This window comes from Gopherus flavomarginatus, chromosome 1 (assembly GCF_025201925.1).
Source record: "Gopherus flavomarginatus isolate rGopFla2 chromosome 1, rGopFla2.mat.asm, whole genome shotgun sequence".
Lineage (NCBI taxonomy): Eukaryota > Metazoa > Chordata > Testudines > Testudinidae > Gopherus > Gopherus flavomarginatus.
In genome coordinates, this window is record NC_066617.1 from 357,791,022 (window position 1) to 357,808,055 (window position 17,034).

Sequence of the window (17,034 nt, forward strand, 5' to 3'; positions counted from 1 at the left end):
GCTGAGGGGGGCTAGTGGCTGGAACCCCAGAGAAGGATTGCAGGCCTTGCTCAGCCCACTGCCGGTTTGGGCCTGGCGGGGCTGGTGGCTGGGAGGCGGGGCCAGTGGCCAGGACTCCAGACCGGCAGCGGGCTGAGCGGCTCAATCTGGGGTTCCGTCCACCAGCTCCTGCCAGCCGGGAGCCCGTCGCCGCATGCCATCAAAAATTGGCTTGCATGCCACCTTTGGCACGTGTGCCATAGGTTGCCGACTCCTGTTCTAACCTCTCATGCTATCAGTCACAAATTAGTAATGGACAACATTATGCTCTCATTAGAATTGCAGGGTTGAGTTCTAGGCTCATAGAATGCAAAATAATTCCTTAATCTAGTACAGAAAGCCAAACACAAGAACCTTCTGAAGTAGAACTCAGATTCTGGATGACTAATGAGTGAGTTACAGTGTGCTAGTAACTGCTGAAATGCTGGGGCTCACTGCTCCTGTGAGTCTTAGTGAGCTCCAGCAGTTTAGCCTAGTGACCTTTTCTTGATCTTCTAGATTCAAATTAATTCCTTTCATCATTCTTATTAAAATGAAGGAAAGTGTTTTTGTACTATGTAAATATTTCATTTTCTAACATGTACCTTGTGTACTGTGGCATATTTTCCAAGGAAGAGTCTTTTAATTTTGAATTTATTTATGTAAAATTTTCAAATGATTGATTTTTTTAAATATATTCTCATTTAGAACCTTTATTTTTAAAAAATCTAGTCAATACCAAATGTGTTTAAAGCTGGACTCTGATCAAAAGAGAATCGGCATTGAGTAAAATAGTAAACAAACATGGTGAAAGAGATCTTATAAATACCAAATACTGTCTGTAATTTAACTGGTGTGTGTGTATGTAGCTATAGCTTTAGCAATTAGGGTTGTTGAACACAAAGTTTAAACTGCAAAGTCAATTCTCAGTGGATTACATAACATGACCAGTGTTACCGCTTAAGGAGATTTTAGTAGCTGCTGTATGTGAATAAAGTAAACACAACAAACCAAATCAGCCAAAAGGTAAACTAGGCTTGTCTTGCATCATGCCCCTGTAGACTGCCAGGAGAAAGTGAGGCCGAAAAGCAAAGTAGGATAGGCTTATGCTGAGAGAGTACTAGCACCATGTGACTCTCGCCAGTAAAACACAGTAATTGTCTCTGAGATCTGAAGTGGGTTTAAAACCACCAAGCTCTCCATGCTAAACTTGCGCATGCTTCAAGGCTTTGTTTTTTTGTGTGTGTAAAACCGAAATTCCTATCCAAAACAACTTGCTAGGTGTTTGCTTGAGAGCAGAAATATGAGACCCCTGACTTTTAATCCTGCAGTGCAGCATTGCATCCATTTAACCAGCTCTCAAAACAGGTTGTCTGTTACTGCTCTCTGCATCCTTACTTAAATGTTTAAATTGGTAACTTTATTTTGCTTGCTTGAGCATTAATTTCCTCCCATAATCTCTGCATCATTATAATAACTAATTTTAAATGTTCAGATTTTCTAGCCTTCTGTGTATTCTTTAGGGTGGGATTTTGGAAAGTACTTAAGTGCTTTTTAAAAATCTACTTTTAAATATAATTGCTCTTCTCTTTTTCATCTGTGCTGCACTACAAGGCCTTTCAATGAGAGAATCTGATAACTGCTAAGGAGAACGAATGGGCATTGATGATGATAGGTTAATAATTACAAAACTAATAAACGATAGAAGCTCAGATCCAAAGCAGGATGTCTGGAGCTTATGGGTTATTGAGGCCACTCAGAAGGGGTCAGCAAGGTAGTTTTAGTTTTACTACAGATAAAATGGCAAGTCATTTAATCACTAAATGATGGCTCTTCTGATTGGACAAAGCCGATCCACTGGTCTTATAGCTTGTAATGCAGCATTCGTTTAAGCAGGTGGTGTTTTTTGTTTTAGATGTATGGCTTTGGGGAGAGCCAGTAAAGAGCTTTATCAGACAACTTACTTCTTTTCTTTGTCATCCAGAAACAGAAATGAGCTAGCTGAGACGCTTGAGCTTTTGAAAGCACAAATCGATCCTGCACTGTTGAAAAAGAACAACCAGCAGGACAGCTCATCACATGAAAGCCCTAGCATAGAAGATGAAGATAGCAAAAAGGAGGAAGAAATATCTCCACCAGGTTTTCTACCCTCTTTTTACCAAGCTTTAGACGTTGTGCTGCCTCATATCAAAATGTTCAACTTCCTGAAAAATTAGAGTATTAGAATAGGCCTGTTTTTTTTATTATTATTATTATTTTCTGAGCTAAAAGTCTCTGATCCATGTATCAAGGATACATTTTAAACCTTTTCACACATCTTAAAATTCAAAATAATTTGGATGTGTACTCAGTTTACTTAAACAAAACAAAACAAATTACATATACAACTTTCCATTCTTTTCTTTAAAAAAAAAATTTACTTTGTTTTTGTGGTATTTTGTGCAACACCATTGACACTTGACATTTGCTTTCCTATCTATTATCTTTCTTTCATTTGTCATGCATTAGGTTTCAACCCAGCGTCATGTTTCTAATAGACATGAAACTCCTTCCGCCCCCCAAATTTGTGTAGTGGCATAACTGATGTCAAACACCACACTCATAGTTGTGTTAACATTGTCTTTGGCTTTGTATCACAAAATATGGATTTTTCTTCACTTTAGTAACCTGTGCTTTAAAATCAAGAGCAACACATCAGTTCAAGATAGTTTTAAATTGCTGGATTTAAGTACTGTATCGGCAGGTAGCTTAATAATCCCAATGAAGATCTGTGATGAGCTTTGTTTGATAACAAGCCCTTAACTGCACATTTTATTTTTCTCACCAGTGAAGAAACATTATTCATTCCTTACTGCTTTGTCACTGCATATTTCTGATATGTTGCCTAACTTATTTGATGTATTGGGTTTTTAATAGGAATCAGTTAAATGTTAAATGCTTCTCTTTGTAGTAAAAGACTTCTTCATTTTTCAGGTTCAAAACAATTAAAGGCCTGTCTCCCCTGGGGAATCTGGTTTTAAAATTGGTGTGCATTTTTTTTTTTTTTTTTTTTTTGGAGGAATTTCCACAATGGGGACAAGGTTTTCAGGATCACATTGTGCCCTCCATTACACCCATGCCAATCATATTAAAGATAGTGAGTGTTATAGGTGTAACTGTGGGCAGAATTTGGCCCAGAGTTCTGGCCTACGAGAGAAAGTATTGCAATTGCATTGACATTCGATGCATGTTCTTCCAAAGACCTGGTGAAGGGAAGAAGCGATTAATACAATAATATAATTTTGTGAGCTGCTGTAGAAACAGTTAAGAAATTATTGTACAATTAACTGTATATTGCTAATATCAATAATTAATACAGAGTATGATCTGTATTGGTTGATGTAAGTTTAATATAACTAAGATATTTGACAATGGCTAAAGTTGCAATTACATTGCAAATAAAAGATGATCAAATCTCCCTAATCATTGATACTACAGAGTTAATTTCAAGCAATGTTCTTGAAATTGGTTCAGTAAAAACTGGTCAGACCAGTTTAAGCACCTAAACTTAGGGCTATGCTTTGGCTGTAACTGATTTGGTTTAAAAGTCTATTTAGCTGAACCAGTTTTAAAACAGTTCTTCAGTATACACAAGCCAATCATGAGACAAGACAGCATGATACACCAATCCATCAAAGTTTGCTAATGTCACTACTCGTGTTAGGCTAGCATCTGATATGCATTGCTTGTAGAATTTCTAGTGCTAGACAATGGGGTTGTGTCTATACCAGACAGTGGAATTACTTGTTGCTGGTTTAGGTACAAACAGTTCAGCACTTAAACCATTCCTCTTCCACTTCCCTCTGGTACCTATTGCACAATCCAAGTACTGCTTTCAGAAACGGTATGTTCTGGGAGATCGTGAAATAACACCCTACCCCCAAATGTACTGTTTCTTTGTCCACATCTACACCGGCACTAAATTATTCTATACTAAAACAGTTTAAACTGAACCACTTCTTAAATTTGCTGAAAGCCAAGTCTACTCAAATGATGTTTTGAGAACTTGTAAACAGCTAAAGCCCTCTTTGTGAGTGGATGTGAATACTTTGATGTAGGGAACTAAATCAGTTCTTAGAATGGGGATTTGTCTAGCGTAGACAAGGATTAGAATGGCTGCTGCCCTCTAATGCTAGAAGGATGTGGAAAAATTGGAAAGAGTCCAGCGGAGGGCAACAAAAATGATTAGGGGGCTAGAGCACATGACTTATGAGGAGAGGCTGAGGGAACTGAGATTGTTTAGTCTGCAGAAGAGAAGAATGAGGGGGGATTTGATAGCTGCTTTCAACTACCTGAATGGGGGTTCCAAAGAGGATGGATCTAGGCTGTTCTCAGTGGTAGCAGATGACAGAACAAGGAGTAATGGTCTCAAGTTGCAGTGGGGGAGGTTTAGGTTGGATATTAGGAAAAACTTTTTCACTCGAGAGTGGTGAAACATTGGAATGGGTTACCTAGGGAGGTGTTGGAATCTCCTTCCTTAGAGGTTTTTAATGTCAGGCTTGACAAAGCCCTGACTGGGATGATTTAGTTGGGAATTGGTCCTGCTCTGAGCAGGGAGTTGGACTAGATGACCTCTTGAGATCCCTTCCAGCCCTGATATTCTATGATTCTCTGATTCTATGAGAAGCTTGAGGGAGAGGCATAGCCAAGGGAAAAGGGCTGCAAAAGAAAGAGGTCAGAGACAAGGGAACAGGAAGCAGAAAAAGAGTAGACACAGAAAATGTATCCTACTCTTATCTCAGGTAAGCACTGCTTTCAGGAAAGCCACTTGCAGCATTGAGAAGTTACAGGGGAAAGTGGAGTGTAAATCATCTAAGTAAGGAGGAAAAATGGGTCTGGACCCTTTGAAACATTGTCTCTGGTTTTGCATTCATGAGGAGTTGACTTCTCTCTCTGACTGACTTCCGAAACTAACTAAATTGGTTTTGTTTTTTCTTTCAAAGTCCCTTGAGTTTCTTCTCACCAATTTTTTTTTCCTTCTGTACACTGTTTTCTTTCTTGTTTCCTGTTTGAGTGCTAAGCTAGCTCTTGGATGCCCCCTCTTCATTTAGAACTAAACCAGCATTTTGGGAAGCTTTCATCTGGGAAAGGACTTCAGTTAGTGCAGGGGGAAAGGAATAACTTGGGGCTGAGATTTACTGCATTTTGGAATAGTAAGAGCCTTTCAAATGTTGGAAGATCACACTGAAGAATATGTAGTGCTATTACATCTCATTTTTTGACGACTTGTATCACACACCTACTGGAAATTGTATCTCAATGTCTGTGCAAAGACCATACCATCTAACTCTGGGTAGATCTGCTCCCTGCAGTTTTCTCTGATGTATTTGTACTCTGTACTTATTTTGTACGTGTTGGTCCCGTTGAAGTCAATGGGACTTGTGCATGTGAAATGAATGCAAAATGTTGTTATTTATTATTTGTATTGTGGTAGCATGTAGGAGACCCAGTCATGGACCATGGCCCTGCTAAAGTGCAACACATCTGGGTGAATTTTGGTTCAGGACATAGTATTGCAGCTTCTCCTCTTCTCTCTCTGAAACAGAAAAAAATAAGTAAACATTTCTGAAAATATTAGTGTGTATAAACAGGAATGTGTTTTGGATGTAGACACTTCACTTGAAATTCTAATGTAAGGAATTCTGTAAAATATTCTGTCATAGTGAAATAATGCAAACTGTCAATTCAGACTTCTTTTAAAAACTAGTGTTACAGACCTTGTGCTTAGTTTTTATGTACACACACTTTAGAAAAAAAATTACTAAAATTGATTAGGAAGCTAAAAGGTCAGCATAAAAAAGATAGATCTGGGGCTCTGCTGATATTTTCTGTTAAGTTTAGAATTATCTCTGGTTTTTAGTTAAACTGAACTGCCATTCTGTCCCATTCTTTAGCTAATATTTGTCAATCGGATGGCAAATGCCAGTGTTAGGCCAAACCCTTATTTTCATTAGCGAGGACTTATTTTGATTGTTGTAGGATGCATCTTTAGCTTTATTTTTTTATCCTAGAATTCATCTGGCTATGTTAAATTATTTTGTTTCTATTTTAACAGGGAATGAATTAAAAATAAAAGAAGAAAAGGAGAACATGGAGGAACAGTCAAAGGAATTGGAAAGCCTTCCTCCACCTACAGTTCCAGCAGATGAAAACACGATGAAAGTGGAGAAAGTGGAAGAAAAGGAAATTATGAAACTGCCTGTCATAGTAAAGCTAGAGAAACCTTCAGAAAACAATGAGGAAAAGCAGATTACCAAAGAAGAAAATGATTCCTTTAAAGAAAATGTCAAGCCTGTTAAAGCAGAAGTGAAGGAAAATAAAGTAGAACCAAAAGATTTAAAAGAAGTAAAAAGCAGCACAGATAAAATAACAGTTCATGAGCCTGAGAGATTTGAGTTTTGTGTCAATGTCAAAACCCCTCAAGAAGTTGTGGAGAAATCTGCAGAAGAAAGTGAGAAACTTAAAAATGACCAGCAGGCAAAGATACCACTGAAAAAGCGAGAGATCAAGCTGACAGATGACTATGACAGTCCAATAAAGGGGTCCTTGTGTAAATGTGTTACTCCAACAAAGGATGTCTTGAAAGAGGAAGGAAAATCAGAGGAGGAGGGTTTTAGACGAGTCCCTACAATCACTGCTTTATGTCCTGATGGGAAATTGCTAGTAAATGGAGAGGTTAGCAGTGAAAAAGTCGCCCAAAATGTCACCCAAAATAATAAGTCAGAACATTCCATTAGCACAAAGGAAGACAGCAGCAGCTCATCAAAGGAGAAAAATTGCATCAGTGGGGGGAAAATATCAGACTCTTTAAACTCTGTTAGCAAAATTGTGAAAACATGTGAAGATAATGTGCCTACAGACAAAGAGGTAGCTGCTATGGTCTCTGAGATCTCCAATCAGAAAGTGCCTTTAAAGGAGGAATCTAGTCCTATGGAAAAAGAGTCCCTCGACAGTATGACTTCTGAGGTGGCAATGGAGGACTCTTGGAAAGCAGGATATTGCCCCAAGAAACCTGAAGATAAATTAGCTTTGAAAACTAGGAAGGACAGACGACCACCACTCAAAGAATGTTTAGAAAAGCTGGAAAAGTCCATGAAGACATCCACTCCTAAGGAGCCTCCCAAGCTTGAGCTAACGGATGAAGAGGGTTTGAAAAGCAAAAATGAACTGGAGAAGAAATCTGACTCTCCAAAAGCAGCTGAAACTCCTCCATCGTCTATTCCTCCTGTTCCTTCCGAGAAATCTGCTTTAGAAAAAGAGGGCTCAGATTCCAAAAACATGCTTCCCGATGAAAGCAAAGTTCAGGAAGGATCAGATTCAGAAAAACAAAAGGAGGAATTTGAAGCAACCCAGACAGAACCAGATAAACAAGATAAAGCCCAAACCTCTAATATAGAGGAATCTTCAGAGTCTAAAAAGGAATCTGCAGTACACAAAAGCAAATTTAAATATAAACTGGTTTCTGAAGAGAACATCTGTGTAACAGATAACAAGGAAATAACCTCCGAGAGGCAGAAGGAAGGGATCAAGTTAACCATCAGGATCTCCAGTAGAAAGAAAAAGCCTGATCCACCTCCAAAGACTCAGGACGCCGAGAAGAAGGAAGAGGAGGAAGTCAATGTTGGTCGCACTTTAAGGAGGTCTCCAAGAATATCTAAACCTACTCCAAAAGTGGTGGAGACTCGGGATCAGAAAACTGACAAAAAACGAAGTGAGGAAGAAGAGGAGAAACTGGCAGTGCTGCAAAAGCAAGACCGAAGAGAGGATGTGAAAAAGCAAGAGAAGGAGTCCAATTCTAAAGTGAGCAAGGTAACACCATTATAGCGCACAGGAGGAGATGGTTGTTTTCAATCTAAGGAAAACAAATTTGTGGAGGAATGTGGAGAAGCATGCCATTATGGTCAATTTATGCATGTCACTAGTCCAATAACTTCGTTAGGGCAGTGACTGGTCTGAAAACAGCCCCCAGGAGAGTGCTAATAGCTATTAACATCATAATTTGTGAGTGTCAGAATTCTTACATTGAACCTGGTTTTAGCATATCTAGTGCAAATTATTTTATTTTCTAGAGGAGCTTATCCTTATTAATCAAACCTTCAGTATGCTTTAAATCCTATAGATTGGATGCTTTAACCATGAATAAGATGCTGTAGATTGACTGTGTGATGTATATGCTGATACTTGGTCAATTTGATGATGATGGCGGATAGATGGGAATAGGAAAAATGTTACAGTAAAGTAGTAATGCTATGTAGAATTTAAGAGGAGTTTTGTTCTTGAGAGTAACTGAACCACTTTTAGAGGGATTATGAGAGAATTTCTTATCTAGGATGAATGTAGGTTTTATTTTGGGTTCAGAAAGTGTTTTCCATGAGAAGTTTGTCTTTCAGGCACAGTTTTAAATTTTTTATAGAGTAGAAATGATAATGAGCTTGCAGGTAGAAGACATGTACAGCCTGCTATTAGCCATGCTGTGACTCTGTTTTCTTTTTGACCCGTATGCCTTCCTGAAAAGCTAATTAAAATACATTTAAAAAACAGGAAGATAGAGGAAATTCTTTCTTTTAAAAAGTGTCCTTGGTAAAAGGACAGTGTCAACTTGAAATCTAGTTAATTTAAAAAATGAATAACTAGTTTTTTTTTTCAAGTGCAGTTCCTATTCTGAATCCCCTTACTAGCTTTTGTAGTTCTACAGACACCTTTTTCTCTGTTTAAAAAAAGTTTTTTCTCTCTTCTGTTGCGGTGTGAATAACCTTCACAAACAAAATGAGAAATTGACCTTATAGGGGACAGGTGAAACTGTTATATAGTAAGTGCTGTCAAATGCCTTACATAAACTACAAATTACTGAGATTTTTTTCATCTTTCAGTTCTGGTAGTAATAGGTACTACAAGTAACAATATGTTAAAATGGAAACAAGTACAGTCTTAAATGGACATAGCTTTTGAAAGACTTAGTGATCTAAATATGCATAGTGAGATAAAAAAATATAATAGAGAATTTTGGGCCTGATCTCCTTGTATAGAACATACACATGCACATAGTTCTCTCAGACATCTTCCTCCTCCAACCCCACAGGCAGAGAGAACACTTAACGATGACAGCAATTTATCTCTTACAGTATGATGATTCTAAAAGTAAAATCAGTCACATTCTGTAATTTGTCTTTCTAAAAGGAAGCAGTGATAGAAATATATTCTCTTTGGATTGAGGAAAGGCAGCTTCAAAATAAGATTTATTGTACTCTGGAGGGGAAGAGTTTACATGTTAAAGTTCTCATGTTCACTATGCAAAATTACCTTGTCAAAGTAGAAATTTTAGATTTTGATAGCTCAACAAAGGAGTGGAGTCACATTCTAAAGCTTTGTCTTCGTGTCTTTTAAGCCTCGCCTGAAGCATTTTCTTTGCCTATACCCCTTAATTTCTGTTTTCCCTTTAGTTGTAATTAGTTCTGTAAGGATTTTTGGACTCAATGGAAGATCTACTCATTGAAGCTGCTGTATCGGAGGGAGGGATAGCTCAGTGGTTTGAGCATTGGCCTGCTAAACCCAGGGTTGTGAGTTCAGTCCTTGAGGAATCTGGGACAAAAATCTGTCTGGAGATTGGTCCTCCTTTGAGCAGGGGGTTGGACTAAATGACCTCCTGAGATCCCTTCCTTCCTACCCTGGTATTCTATGATCATGCTACTATTCCTGTAGCTATTCTGATTGAAATGAATCAGTTCATTTTAGAGAACATTTACTCAAACTTTAAAGTGTGACGGTCTTTTTAACTTAGACAACCAGAGGTGAAAGTAAGCCGGTAAGTCCCAGTACAGCATAGCGGCAGGAGCCGGTGTGCCGTACCGGGGTGGCGCGGCTTTCCCAGGCAGCAATTTAAAGGATCTGGGGCTCCTAGCAGCGGCTGGAGCCCCAGGCCCTTTAAATTGCTGCCAGAGCCCCACTCCTGGAGCTTTGGGGTAACGACAGCGGGGCTCCGGGTACTATTTAAAGGGCCGGGGCTCCCACTGCCTCTGTTGCCCTGGGCCCTATAAACAGTGCCGGAGCCCTGCTGCCACTACCCCAGGGCTCGAGGGAGCTATTTAAAGAGCTGGGGCAGTAGAAGCAGGCGAGTCCTGGGCCCATTAAATAGTCCCCAGAGCCCTGGAGTAACGGCTGCGCCTTGGGGGCTATTTAAAGGGCCTGGGGATCCCGCTGCCTCTACGGCCCCAGCCCTTTAAATAGCCCCCAGAGTCCTGCTGCCGGAGCCCTGGGGTAGCAGCGGCAGCTGGGGGCTCCGGCAGCAGTTTAAAGGGCCTGGGGTGATAGCAGCGGACGAGCCTTGGGCCCTTTAAACTGCTGCCGGAGCCCCCTGCTGCCGCTGCTACCCCAGGGCTCCGGTAGCAGGGCTGGGGCTGCCACTGATACCCTGGCAGGGGAAGGGGAGGGTATTTACTGGTACAGGGTGGGCTGGGGCTGGCTCTGACCCCCCATCCCCGTCCCTTCCGCCTGAGGCCCCACCCCTTCTGGGGGCCAGAGCCGGCCCCAACCCAGCTACGTACCAGTAAGTCACTATTTCTACTTTCACCTCCGTAGAAAACCCACAGTGTAAATGACGAGGCAATGTAAGAGCCTTTTGCTGTGTTTTACCTTTGGAACACTAGGTCACACAGAGAAGCAAAGTGCGGTGGACAGGTACTCGAACACGTGGCAGGTGGAGATATTCAAGTAATGAAGACAGCGAGGAATCTGAGTCCGAAGAAAACTCTGAGGAGGAATCTGCGAGGGAAGAGGAAGAAGAGGAACCTGCACCTGCTGATGATGATGAACCATGCAAGAAGTGTGGCCTTCCCAATCACCCTGAGCTAGTATGTTCTTGATCTACAAAATAGTGTGATGGGGAAAAAAACTTCCATTAATCACCCTGAAAGTGATGGTTTTTAGACTAGTAATGTGTAAAACAAAGCTATTTCTGCCATGGGAGAGCTTTCTTCTGAGAGATGTGCAGTGGTATTTTACGATAAACAATCCCTCCCTTGGAAAAGTGGTGGGGCAGGTTTAGTAGGTAGTAACAGTAAAGGGACATGGATAAGGCTGCAATATGTCCACTATTCATCTTAATACAAACAGACTTTTTAATGCTGTGGGTATGCCCTGATGGCTTGGGGCTAAGATGAAATCTGCTTCCAGCATGGCCCCCCTCACATCGCTTGTCCTGTCTGCTTCCAGTCTGGTGGTCTCAGGAGGAGGAGGAGGAGGCAGAGTTCAGAATCCAGCTTGATCTCTCAGCCTTCCCTAACATTTACTCTCTCTCCCTTCCTCTTACCAGTTCTGAGTCTCATGTTGGGAAAAGGGAGGGTGTATGAGACAGATTATTATTCCTAGACCAATTCTGCACCAAGAAACTAAAAGTTCTGCACACAATATTTTAAAATCCTGCATATGTTATTTGTCAAAATAATATAACATAATATAATCATGTCAGTTTCAATTAGTTTGGTAATTTATTTCAAAATACCTGTCAACAAGTGTGTATGTGTGTGTAACAATACAGACAACAAAAAAGATTCCATTTTTTTGACAAATATGACGAATCTATCAATATGGAACTTTGAGTAGTAATTCATTTACACTACAATACAGAAACATATTTCCCACACCCCTCAGAAGTAATGCAAAGGCTTAGGGGAGTCAAGGATAATGGAGGAGCTGGAGGAGAGGGAATTGATTGCTGGGAAGGAGCCTGGGAGTGAATCTGGAGGGTTGTTGCAGGGGAGGAGAGTGTTATGGAGTTGGGGAGCCTCTCCCATGCAGACCCTATCTGACCCCGGTCTCTCCCATTCAGTCAGGCACATCTGCCCCTCTCCTCATGCAGAAGTGATGCATGGGGGGAGGGAGCGCATGCACATTGCCACCCTCTTTCGCTTCCCCTCCACCCGCTCCGATTGCTCAGCCAGATGTTGTGGCCAGGCCCCCTCCCTGTGCAGCAGCTGAGCTGGCGAGCTGTGCCAGGCAGAGAGAGGCAGGAGAAACAGCTGGAAGCTGTGGGGAGGGGCTGCTGCTTTAATTCTGCTGGGAAAAGCAGAGGAATAGCTAGGAGCTGCAGGGAGAGGCCACTGCTTTCTGGGAAGGGTGGGGTCTGGCTTTCCTGGAGGGGCGGCTACCTGGGGAGCGAGTGATTTGAGCTGTTCTGGGGTTGTGCCCCCTTTCCCTCTCTACTATCAGCAGATATGGGTCATCTCTGTCCCCATGTGTCCCTGCACCCCCACTCAGCCACACCTCCTCCCCATCCCCATGTGTCCTTGAACTCTTGTCTGGCCGTGCATCCCTACTCCCATTCAGCCCCTGCCCTAGTCTGTCTCCATCCACTGGCCCTTCTGAACCCCATTCTGAGACCACCCCAGCAGCACCATGTGCCCCACTCTGTCTATCCCGCTATATCCCATTCCTCCTCCCCTGGTCCCTCAGGCAGGGCACTGTGAGGAATGCAGCCTCTCTTTCACCCTGACTGCTACAGCTGGTGAGCCAGCCGCCCTCTGTTCTGGTGCCATAGCAGCATCTGGTGGCAAAAGGCATAACCACAGAGCCTCTCCAGCAGAATGTATCTTCCGCAGAGGGAAAAAAAAACTGCATGGGACATGAATTCTGTGCGTGTGCAGTGGCGCAGAATTCCTCCATTCTCTGGCCTCCCTTATTGGGGAACAGCTAGCTTTTGCCCTTCATTGTGTGATGTTTTTGATACCTTTCACATCACAGGCAGAGAATTGGGACCATTTACTTGAAACCAAGAGGGAAGAGTGCAAGTTTGTTTCACTCCTTAGGATGTCTTATCTTTTACAGTATATACTCCGTTATGTTTGTACATAGCACCATGAAGATCTGACTTAGTTGGGGCCTCTAAAACACAACATAAGAACGGCCATAGTAGGTCAGACCAAAGGTCCATCTAGCCCAGTATCCTGTCTTGACAGTGGCCAGTGCCAGGTTCCCCAGAGTGCAGCCACAGAATGGTAATCATCAAGTGATCCATTCCCTGTCGCCTATTCCCAGCTTCTGGCAAACAGAGGCTAGGGACACCATCCCTGCCCATCCTGGCTAATAGCCATTGATGGACCTATGCTCCATGAATTTATCTAGTTCTTTTTTGAACTCTACTACTGTAATATAAATAAATAAATTACACACACACGAGCTATTCTAAATGAACATTAAGGTTGCAATGTCAAGCTACTCAGAAGTTAGGAAAAGGCAAAATTAAGGTTCCCATGCAATCTTAACTGAGCCCCTTTGTATATATGCATTATGGAAGAATCGTAATTACATGATCACATATTATTTTTCCACAGGCCCTTTGCCACATTCAGTGTACAGTGGATGGTGCTCAATTAATGAACAGCTAGCATTCAATATTTTGTTTTAACCTCCGTTGTCAATATATACACCTTATTCAAATCCTGCTCAGAAAACAGAATTATTAATTTCCTCATGGACTTTCTATGGCACTCAGACTACATTATACACATTTCACAAATGTTCATTTATTTTCAGAACACCTCTTGTTAGGAAAGGGGCTATTATTATCACCATTTTATAGATGGGGAGCTAAGGCATAGAGTACTTAAAGTCAAAAGTGTCTACTAATTTTGGGTTTCCAATTTCAGACTTCAGCACCTGATTTTTCAGAGTATGTACTATTATATGGTGCTTTGTGTTTAAAGCAGTTGTCTCTGTGAGTACTCGTCACGTCTGCAAATGAAAACCCAGGATCTCAAATCAGGCATGCAGAGGATGAGAAACGTGCAGTTAGTGTCCACCTGTTAAATGTTGGGTTGAAGTGGCTTGCAGAGGATCACAAAGGAACTCTATGGCAGAGGCAGGGATAGAAACCAGTTTTTTACAGCAGACTTACATAGCTTTAACCATGAAATCATCCTTTCTCTTCCTGTAGTCCCCTTCCTCATTCACTACATATCTTCCAAGTTCTGCAACAAATGAGGCAGGGAACTTATGAAAAGTAAATATATAACTAAAGACTTTATCATAAATACAAGAATAGCAAATTAGTTTCCTAGGCAACCCTTATTTCTGACATTTCGTAACTTTTGAGTACTTGCCTTCACAGCCTTAATTTTCCTCTAATTTCGCTTTTTGGCATGTAATAGTCACTTTAATTGCAGACTGAAGTCAGAACACTTTTTATCCATGATCAGCTGAATAAAAAGAAACTATCAGACTTCTCACCTGGTTCACTCTGCTTTATTTTTAAAAATCAGTTTGGATATTTATGAACTAAGTGCACAATCAAGTAGTTTGAAACTACTTGCAGCCCAGTATAAAAAACAAGCGCTCAGAAATCATCCAGCTTGGTGCCTTTTAATGTGTAATAAAGTCCAGGCCCATAAAGGTCCAGACCCAGAATTTAAACATTAAAAACATCTTTTATATGAAATTTTAAATAAGACAATTATGACATATTCTGAATGTAAAACCCCATGCCGTTTGGTGATGAAACATTGAGTTTTACATTCTGGGTATGTCCTTTGGAGTAATAAGGGTTGATTACCTTTTTTTCGCCTAAATAAGCCATGGGACAACAATCTGTGCCTCTTTTAGATGTCATCACTTTTTCTTTAACTCTTATGACATGGGGTTTACTGTGCGTGTGCATAAAAGGAAAACTCCAGGGCAATATATGATCCTCTGATGATTACTTGAATAATTCACCAAAAACTGGGTCTTATAGATAACAAAGAATGAATTAAATAGGAAGCTGCAATATTGGGTATCTGAGAATATAGGGTAAGACTTGAAAGAAGCAGAGAACCCATTTGTGTGGATAGGAAAGGAAATGTAAGGGGTAAGATTTCAGAAAAGCCACTGCTATGTTCATCTTTGAAGTTCTTGCTCTTCCATGTGGAAGCAGCTGTCATCTAATCCCAATCTGCATCATATGTCTAGAGTGCTTGCTGAGAGGTATCACATTTGCAGCTTCATCTGAGGCCATTCTCATTTGTGAAGGTAATATGACAAGTGTTTCCTAAAAACTGTTCTAGAGATCCATTTTGCATAAGTGTATGTTCATATGCAGTAAATTAACTATTTAAGGATTATAATTTATCACTGGAGTTTTCTTTTATATTTTTTCAATATTGTAAGATGCTGAATATTACAATATTTTAAATGGAATGGAATTCATAAGAAAAGTATTGCCTGAATATCCGTGAAGACTTCCTGACATCGAGTTTCTTTAGAAGTGGCATTATCTGCTCGGTGAAGTGCTGAAAACCCCATTGCTTGAGATGCTTACCACTAAACGAAGGACTAGATAGATGACTATTCTCTATAGCATTTTATCTCTAATTTCTACAGTTCTGCTTTAACAACACTTGCCACTCATCTTTAACATTTATATTTATCTGGCAAATAATAATGCTCGCTCATGCCATTAATTCACAAGGTAAGCGTTCTTTTAGTTATGTGACAGACATGCCAGCATGGCTGAGACCACTTCAGTAGCTCCTTGAATGAATTGCGTACTCCAATGGATGGGCACACAATTCACGTCAACTTTACCATCTCCTATTTGACGGAAAAGCGGAATCTAGGGTTTACCCTGATAAATCAATATGCATTTTAACAGCTTCCTAATTCTGTGTTCTTCTGTGGTTCTAGGCAATCCAGAGAGGGTTTGTTTGTGTCAGTACACATGATAAACAGTCCAGAGTTAAGGCTTAACATGCTGGTACCATCAACTTGTTCCGTGAAAAGACATGTTTCATCTTTCCATAAAACCCTGCAAATAAGTGATTTTGGAGGTTCTGAAGTTTGTACGGATCAGAGTGTTTAGGCAGTTGTTTCAACACTGCCTAGAACAGTGGTCTCCAACATTTTTGGCTGGCAGGCGCCAGCCAAAGGACCACTGTGGCGGTGGAGCACCCACCGCGGCATTTCGGCGGCGCCGCCTCTCGATGACGTTGCTTGCCGTCGACAAGCGACGTCATCGAGAGGCGTCGCCGCCAAAATTCGGGAGCGACGCCTCTCGATGATGTCACTTGTTGATGGCAATTGGCATCAGCTAGAGGCGTCCCTGCCAAAATGCTTCTGTGGCATTTTGGCGGGTGCTCTCCCGGGGGCCAGGATGCGGCGCATTAAGATGCCCCCGCGGGCACCATGGCACCTGCGGACACTGCATTGGGGACCCCGGCCTAGAAAATAGCTTTAGAACTTGTTACCTGCCAAGAGGTGCAAACTGATGCTAATCTGTTACTTTGTTTCCACAGATTCTGTTGTGTGACTCTTGTGACAGTGGATACCACACAGCCTGCCTTCGACCCCCATTGATGATAATCCCAGATGGAGAGTGGTTCTGCCCACCTTGCCAACATGTATGCTTTCTGGTTGACTAGTTTTCATCTCTGCTAGATGTTGTGGAGAATCATTGTTTGATTAACAAACTATTTCTGGTAACCATCTTTCTCAGTTAAAAAATAACCTCTCATTTGGGATGCATTGCCTCAACCAGCCCCCTGCTCTGTTATTAAACCGAGCTGGAGATAACCTTTTCCTCATGCTTTTTTCATTCTTTTTTTCATTATTAGTAGATGGCTATTGTACTGCTTAACAGAATCGGTTCTTTCCTACCTTTGCAAAGGTTGCATCAAGGTAACAGTAGAATTGGAAATATTCATTCTCTTCATTTTTCCTGTAAGACTGAATGTGGGAAGTGTGGCAGTAGTCAAGGAAGCAGGAACATAAGAATGGCCGTACCGGGTCAGACCAAAGGTCCATCTAGCCCAGTATCTGTCTACTGACAGTGGCCAATGCCAGGTGCCCCAGAGGGAGTAAAGCTAACAGGCAATGATCAAGTGATCTCTCTCCTGCCATCCATCTCCATCCTCTGATGAACAGAGGCTAGGGACACCATTCTTTACCCTTCCTGGCTAATAGCCATTTATGGACTTAGCCACCATGAATTTATCCAGTTCCCTTTTAAACATT

At 41.3% G+C, this 17,034-nt stretch overlaps 1 protein-coding gene across 5 annotated transcripts in view; it reads left to right on the forward strand.

Annotated features, from left to right (window-relative positions):
• The window catches only part of RSF1 (remodeling and spacing factor 1), a 131,926-nt gene that overhangs the window by 51,127 nt on the left and 63,765 nt on the right, over positions 1–17,034 (forward strand). For 4 of the 5 annotated variants that reach the window (XR_007772577.1, XM_050940336.1, XM_050940356.1 and 1 more), the window contains exons 5-8: positions 2,003–2,157; positions 6,113–7,866; positions 10,701–10,904; positions 16,317–16,421. Coding sequence is in view for 4 of the 5 variants with exons in the window: in XM_050940336.1 (XP_050796293.1) it covers positions 2,003–2,157; positions 6,113–7,866; positions 10,701–10,904; positions 16,317–16,421 (2,218 nt within the window). In the remaining variant the exon portion in view is untranslated. The remainder of the gene's footprint in view (positions 1–2,002; positions 2,158–6,112; positions 7,867–10,700; positions 10,905–16,316; positions 16,422–17,034) is intronic. The other variant, XM_050940345.1, reaches the window with a different exon arrangement.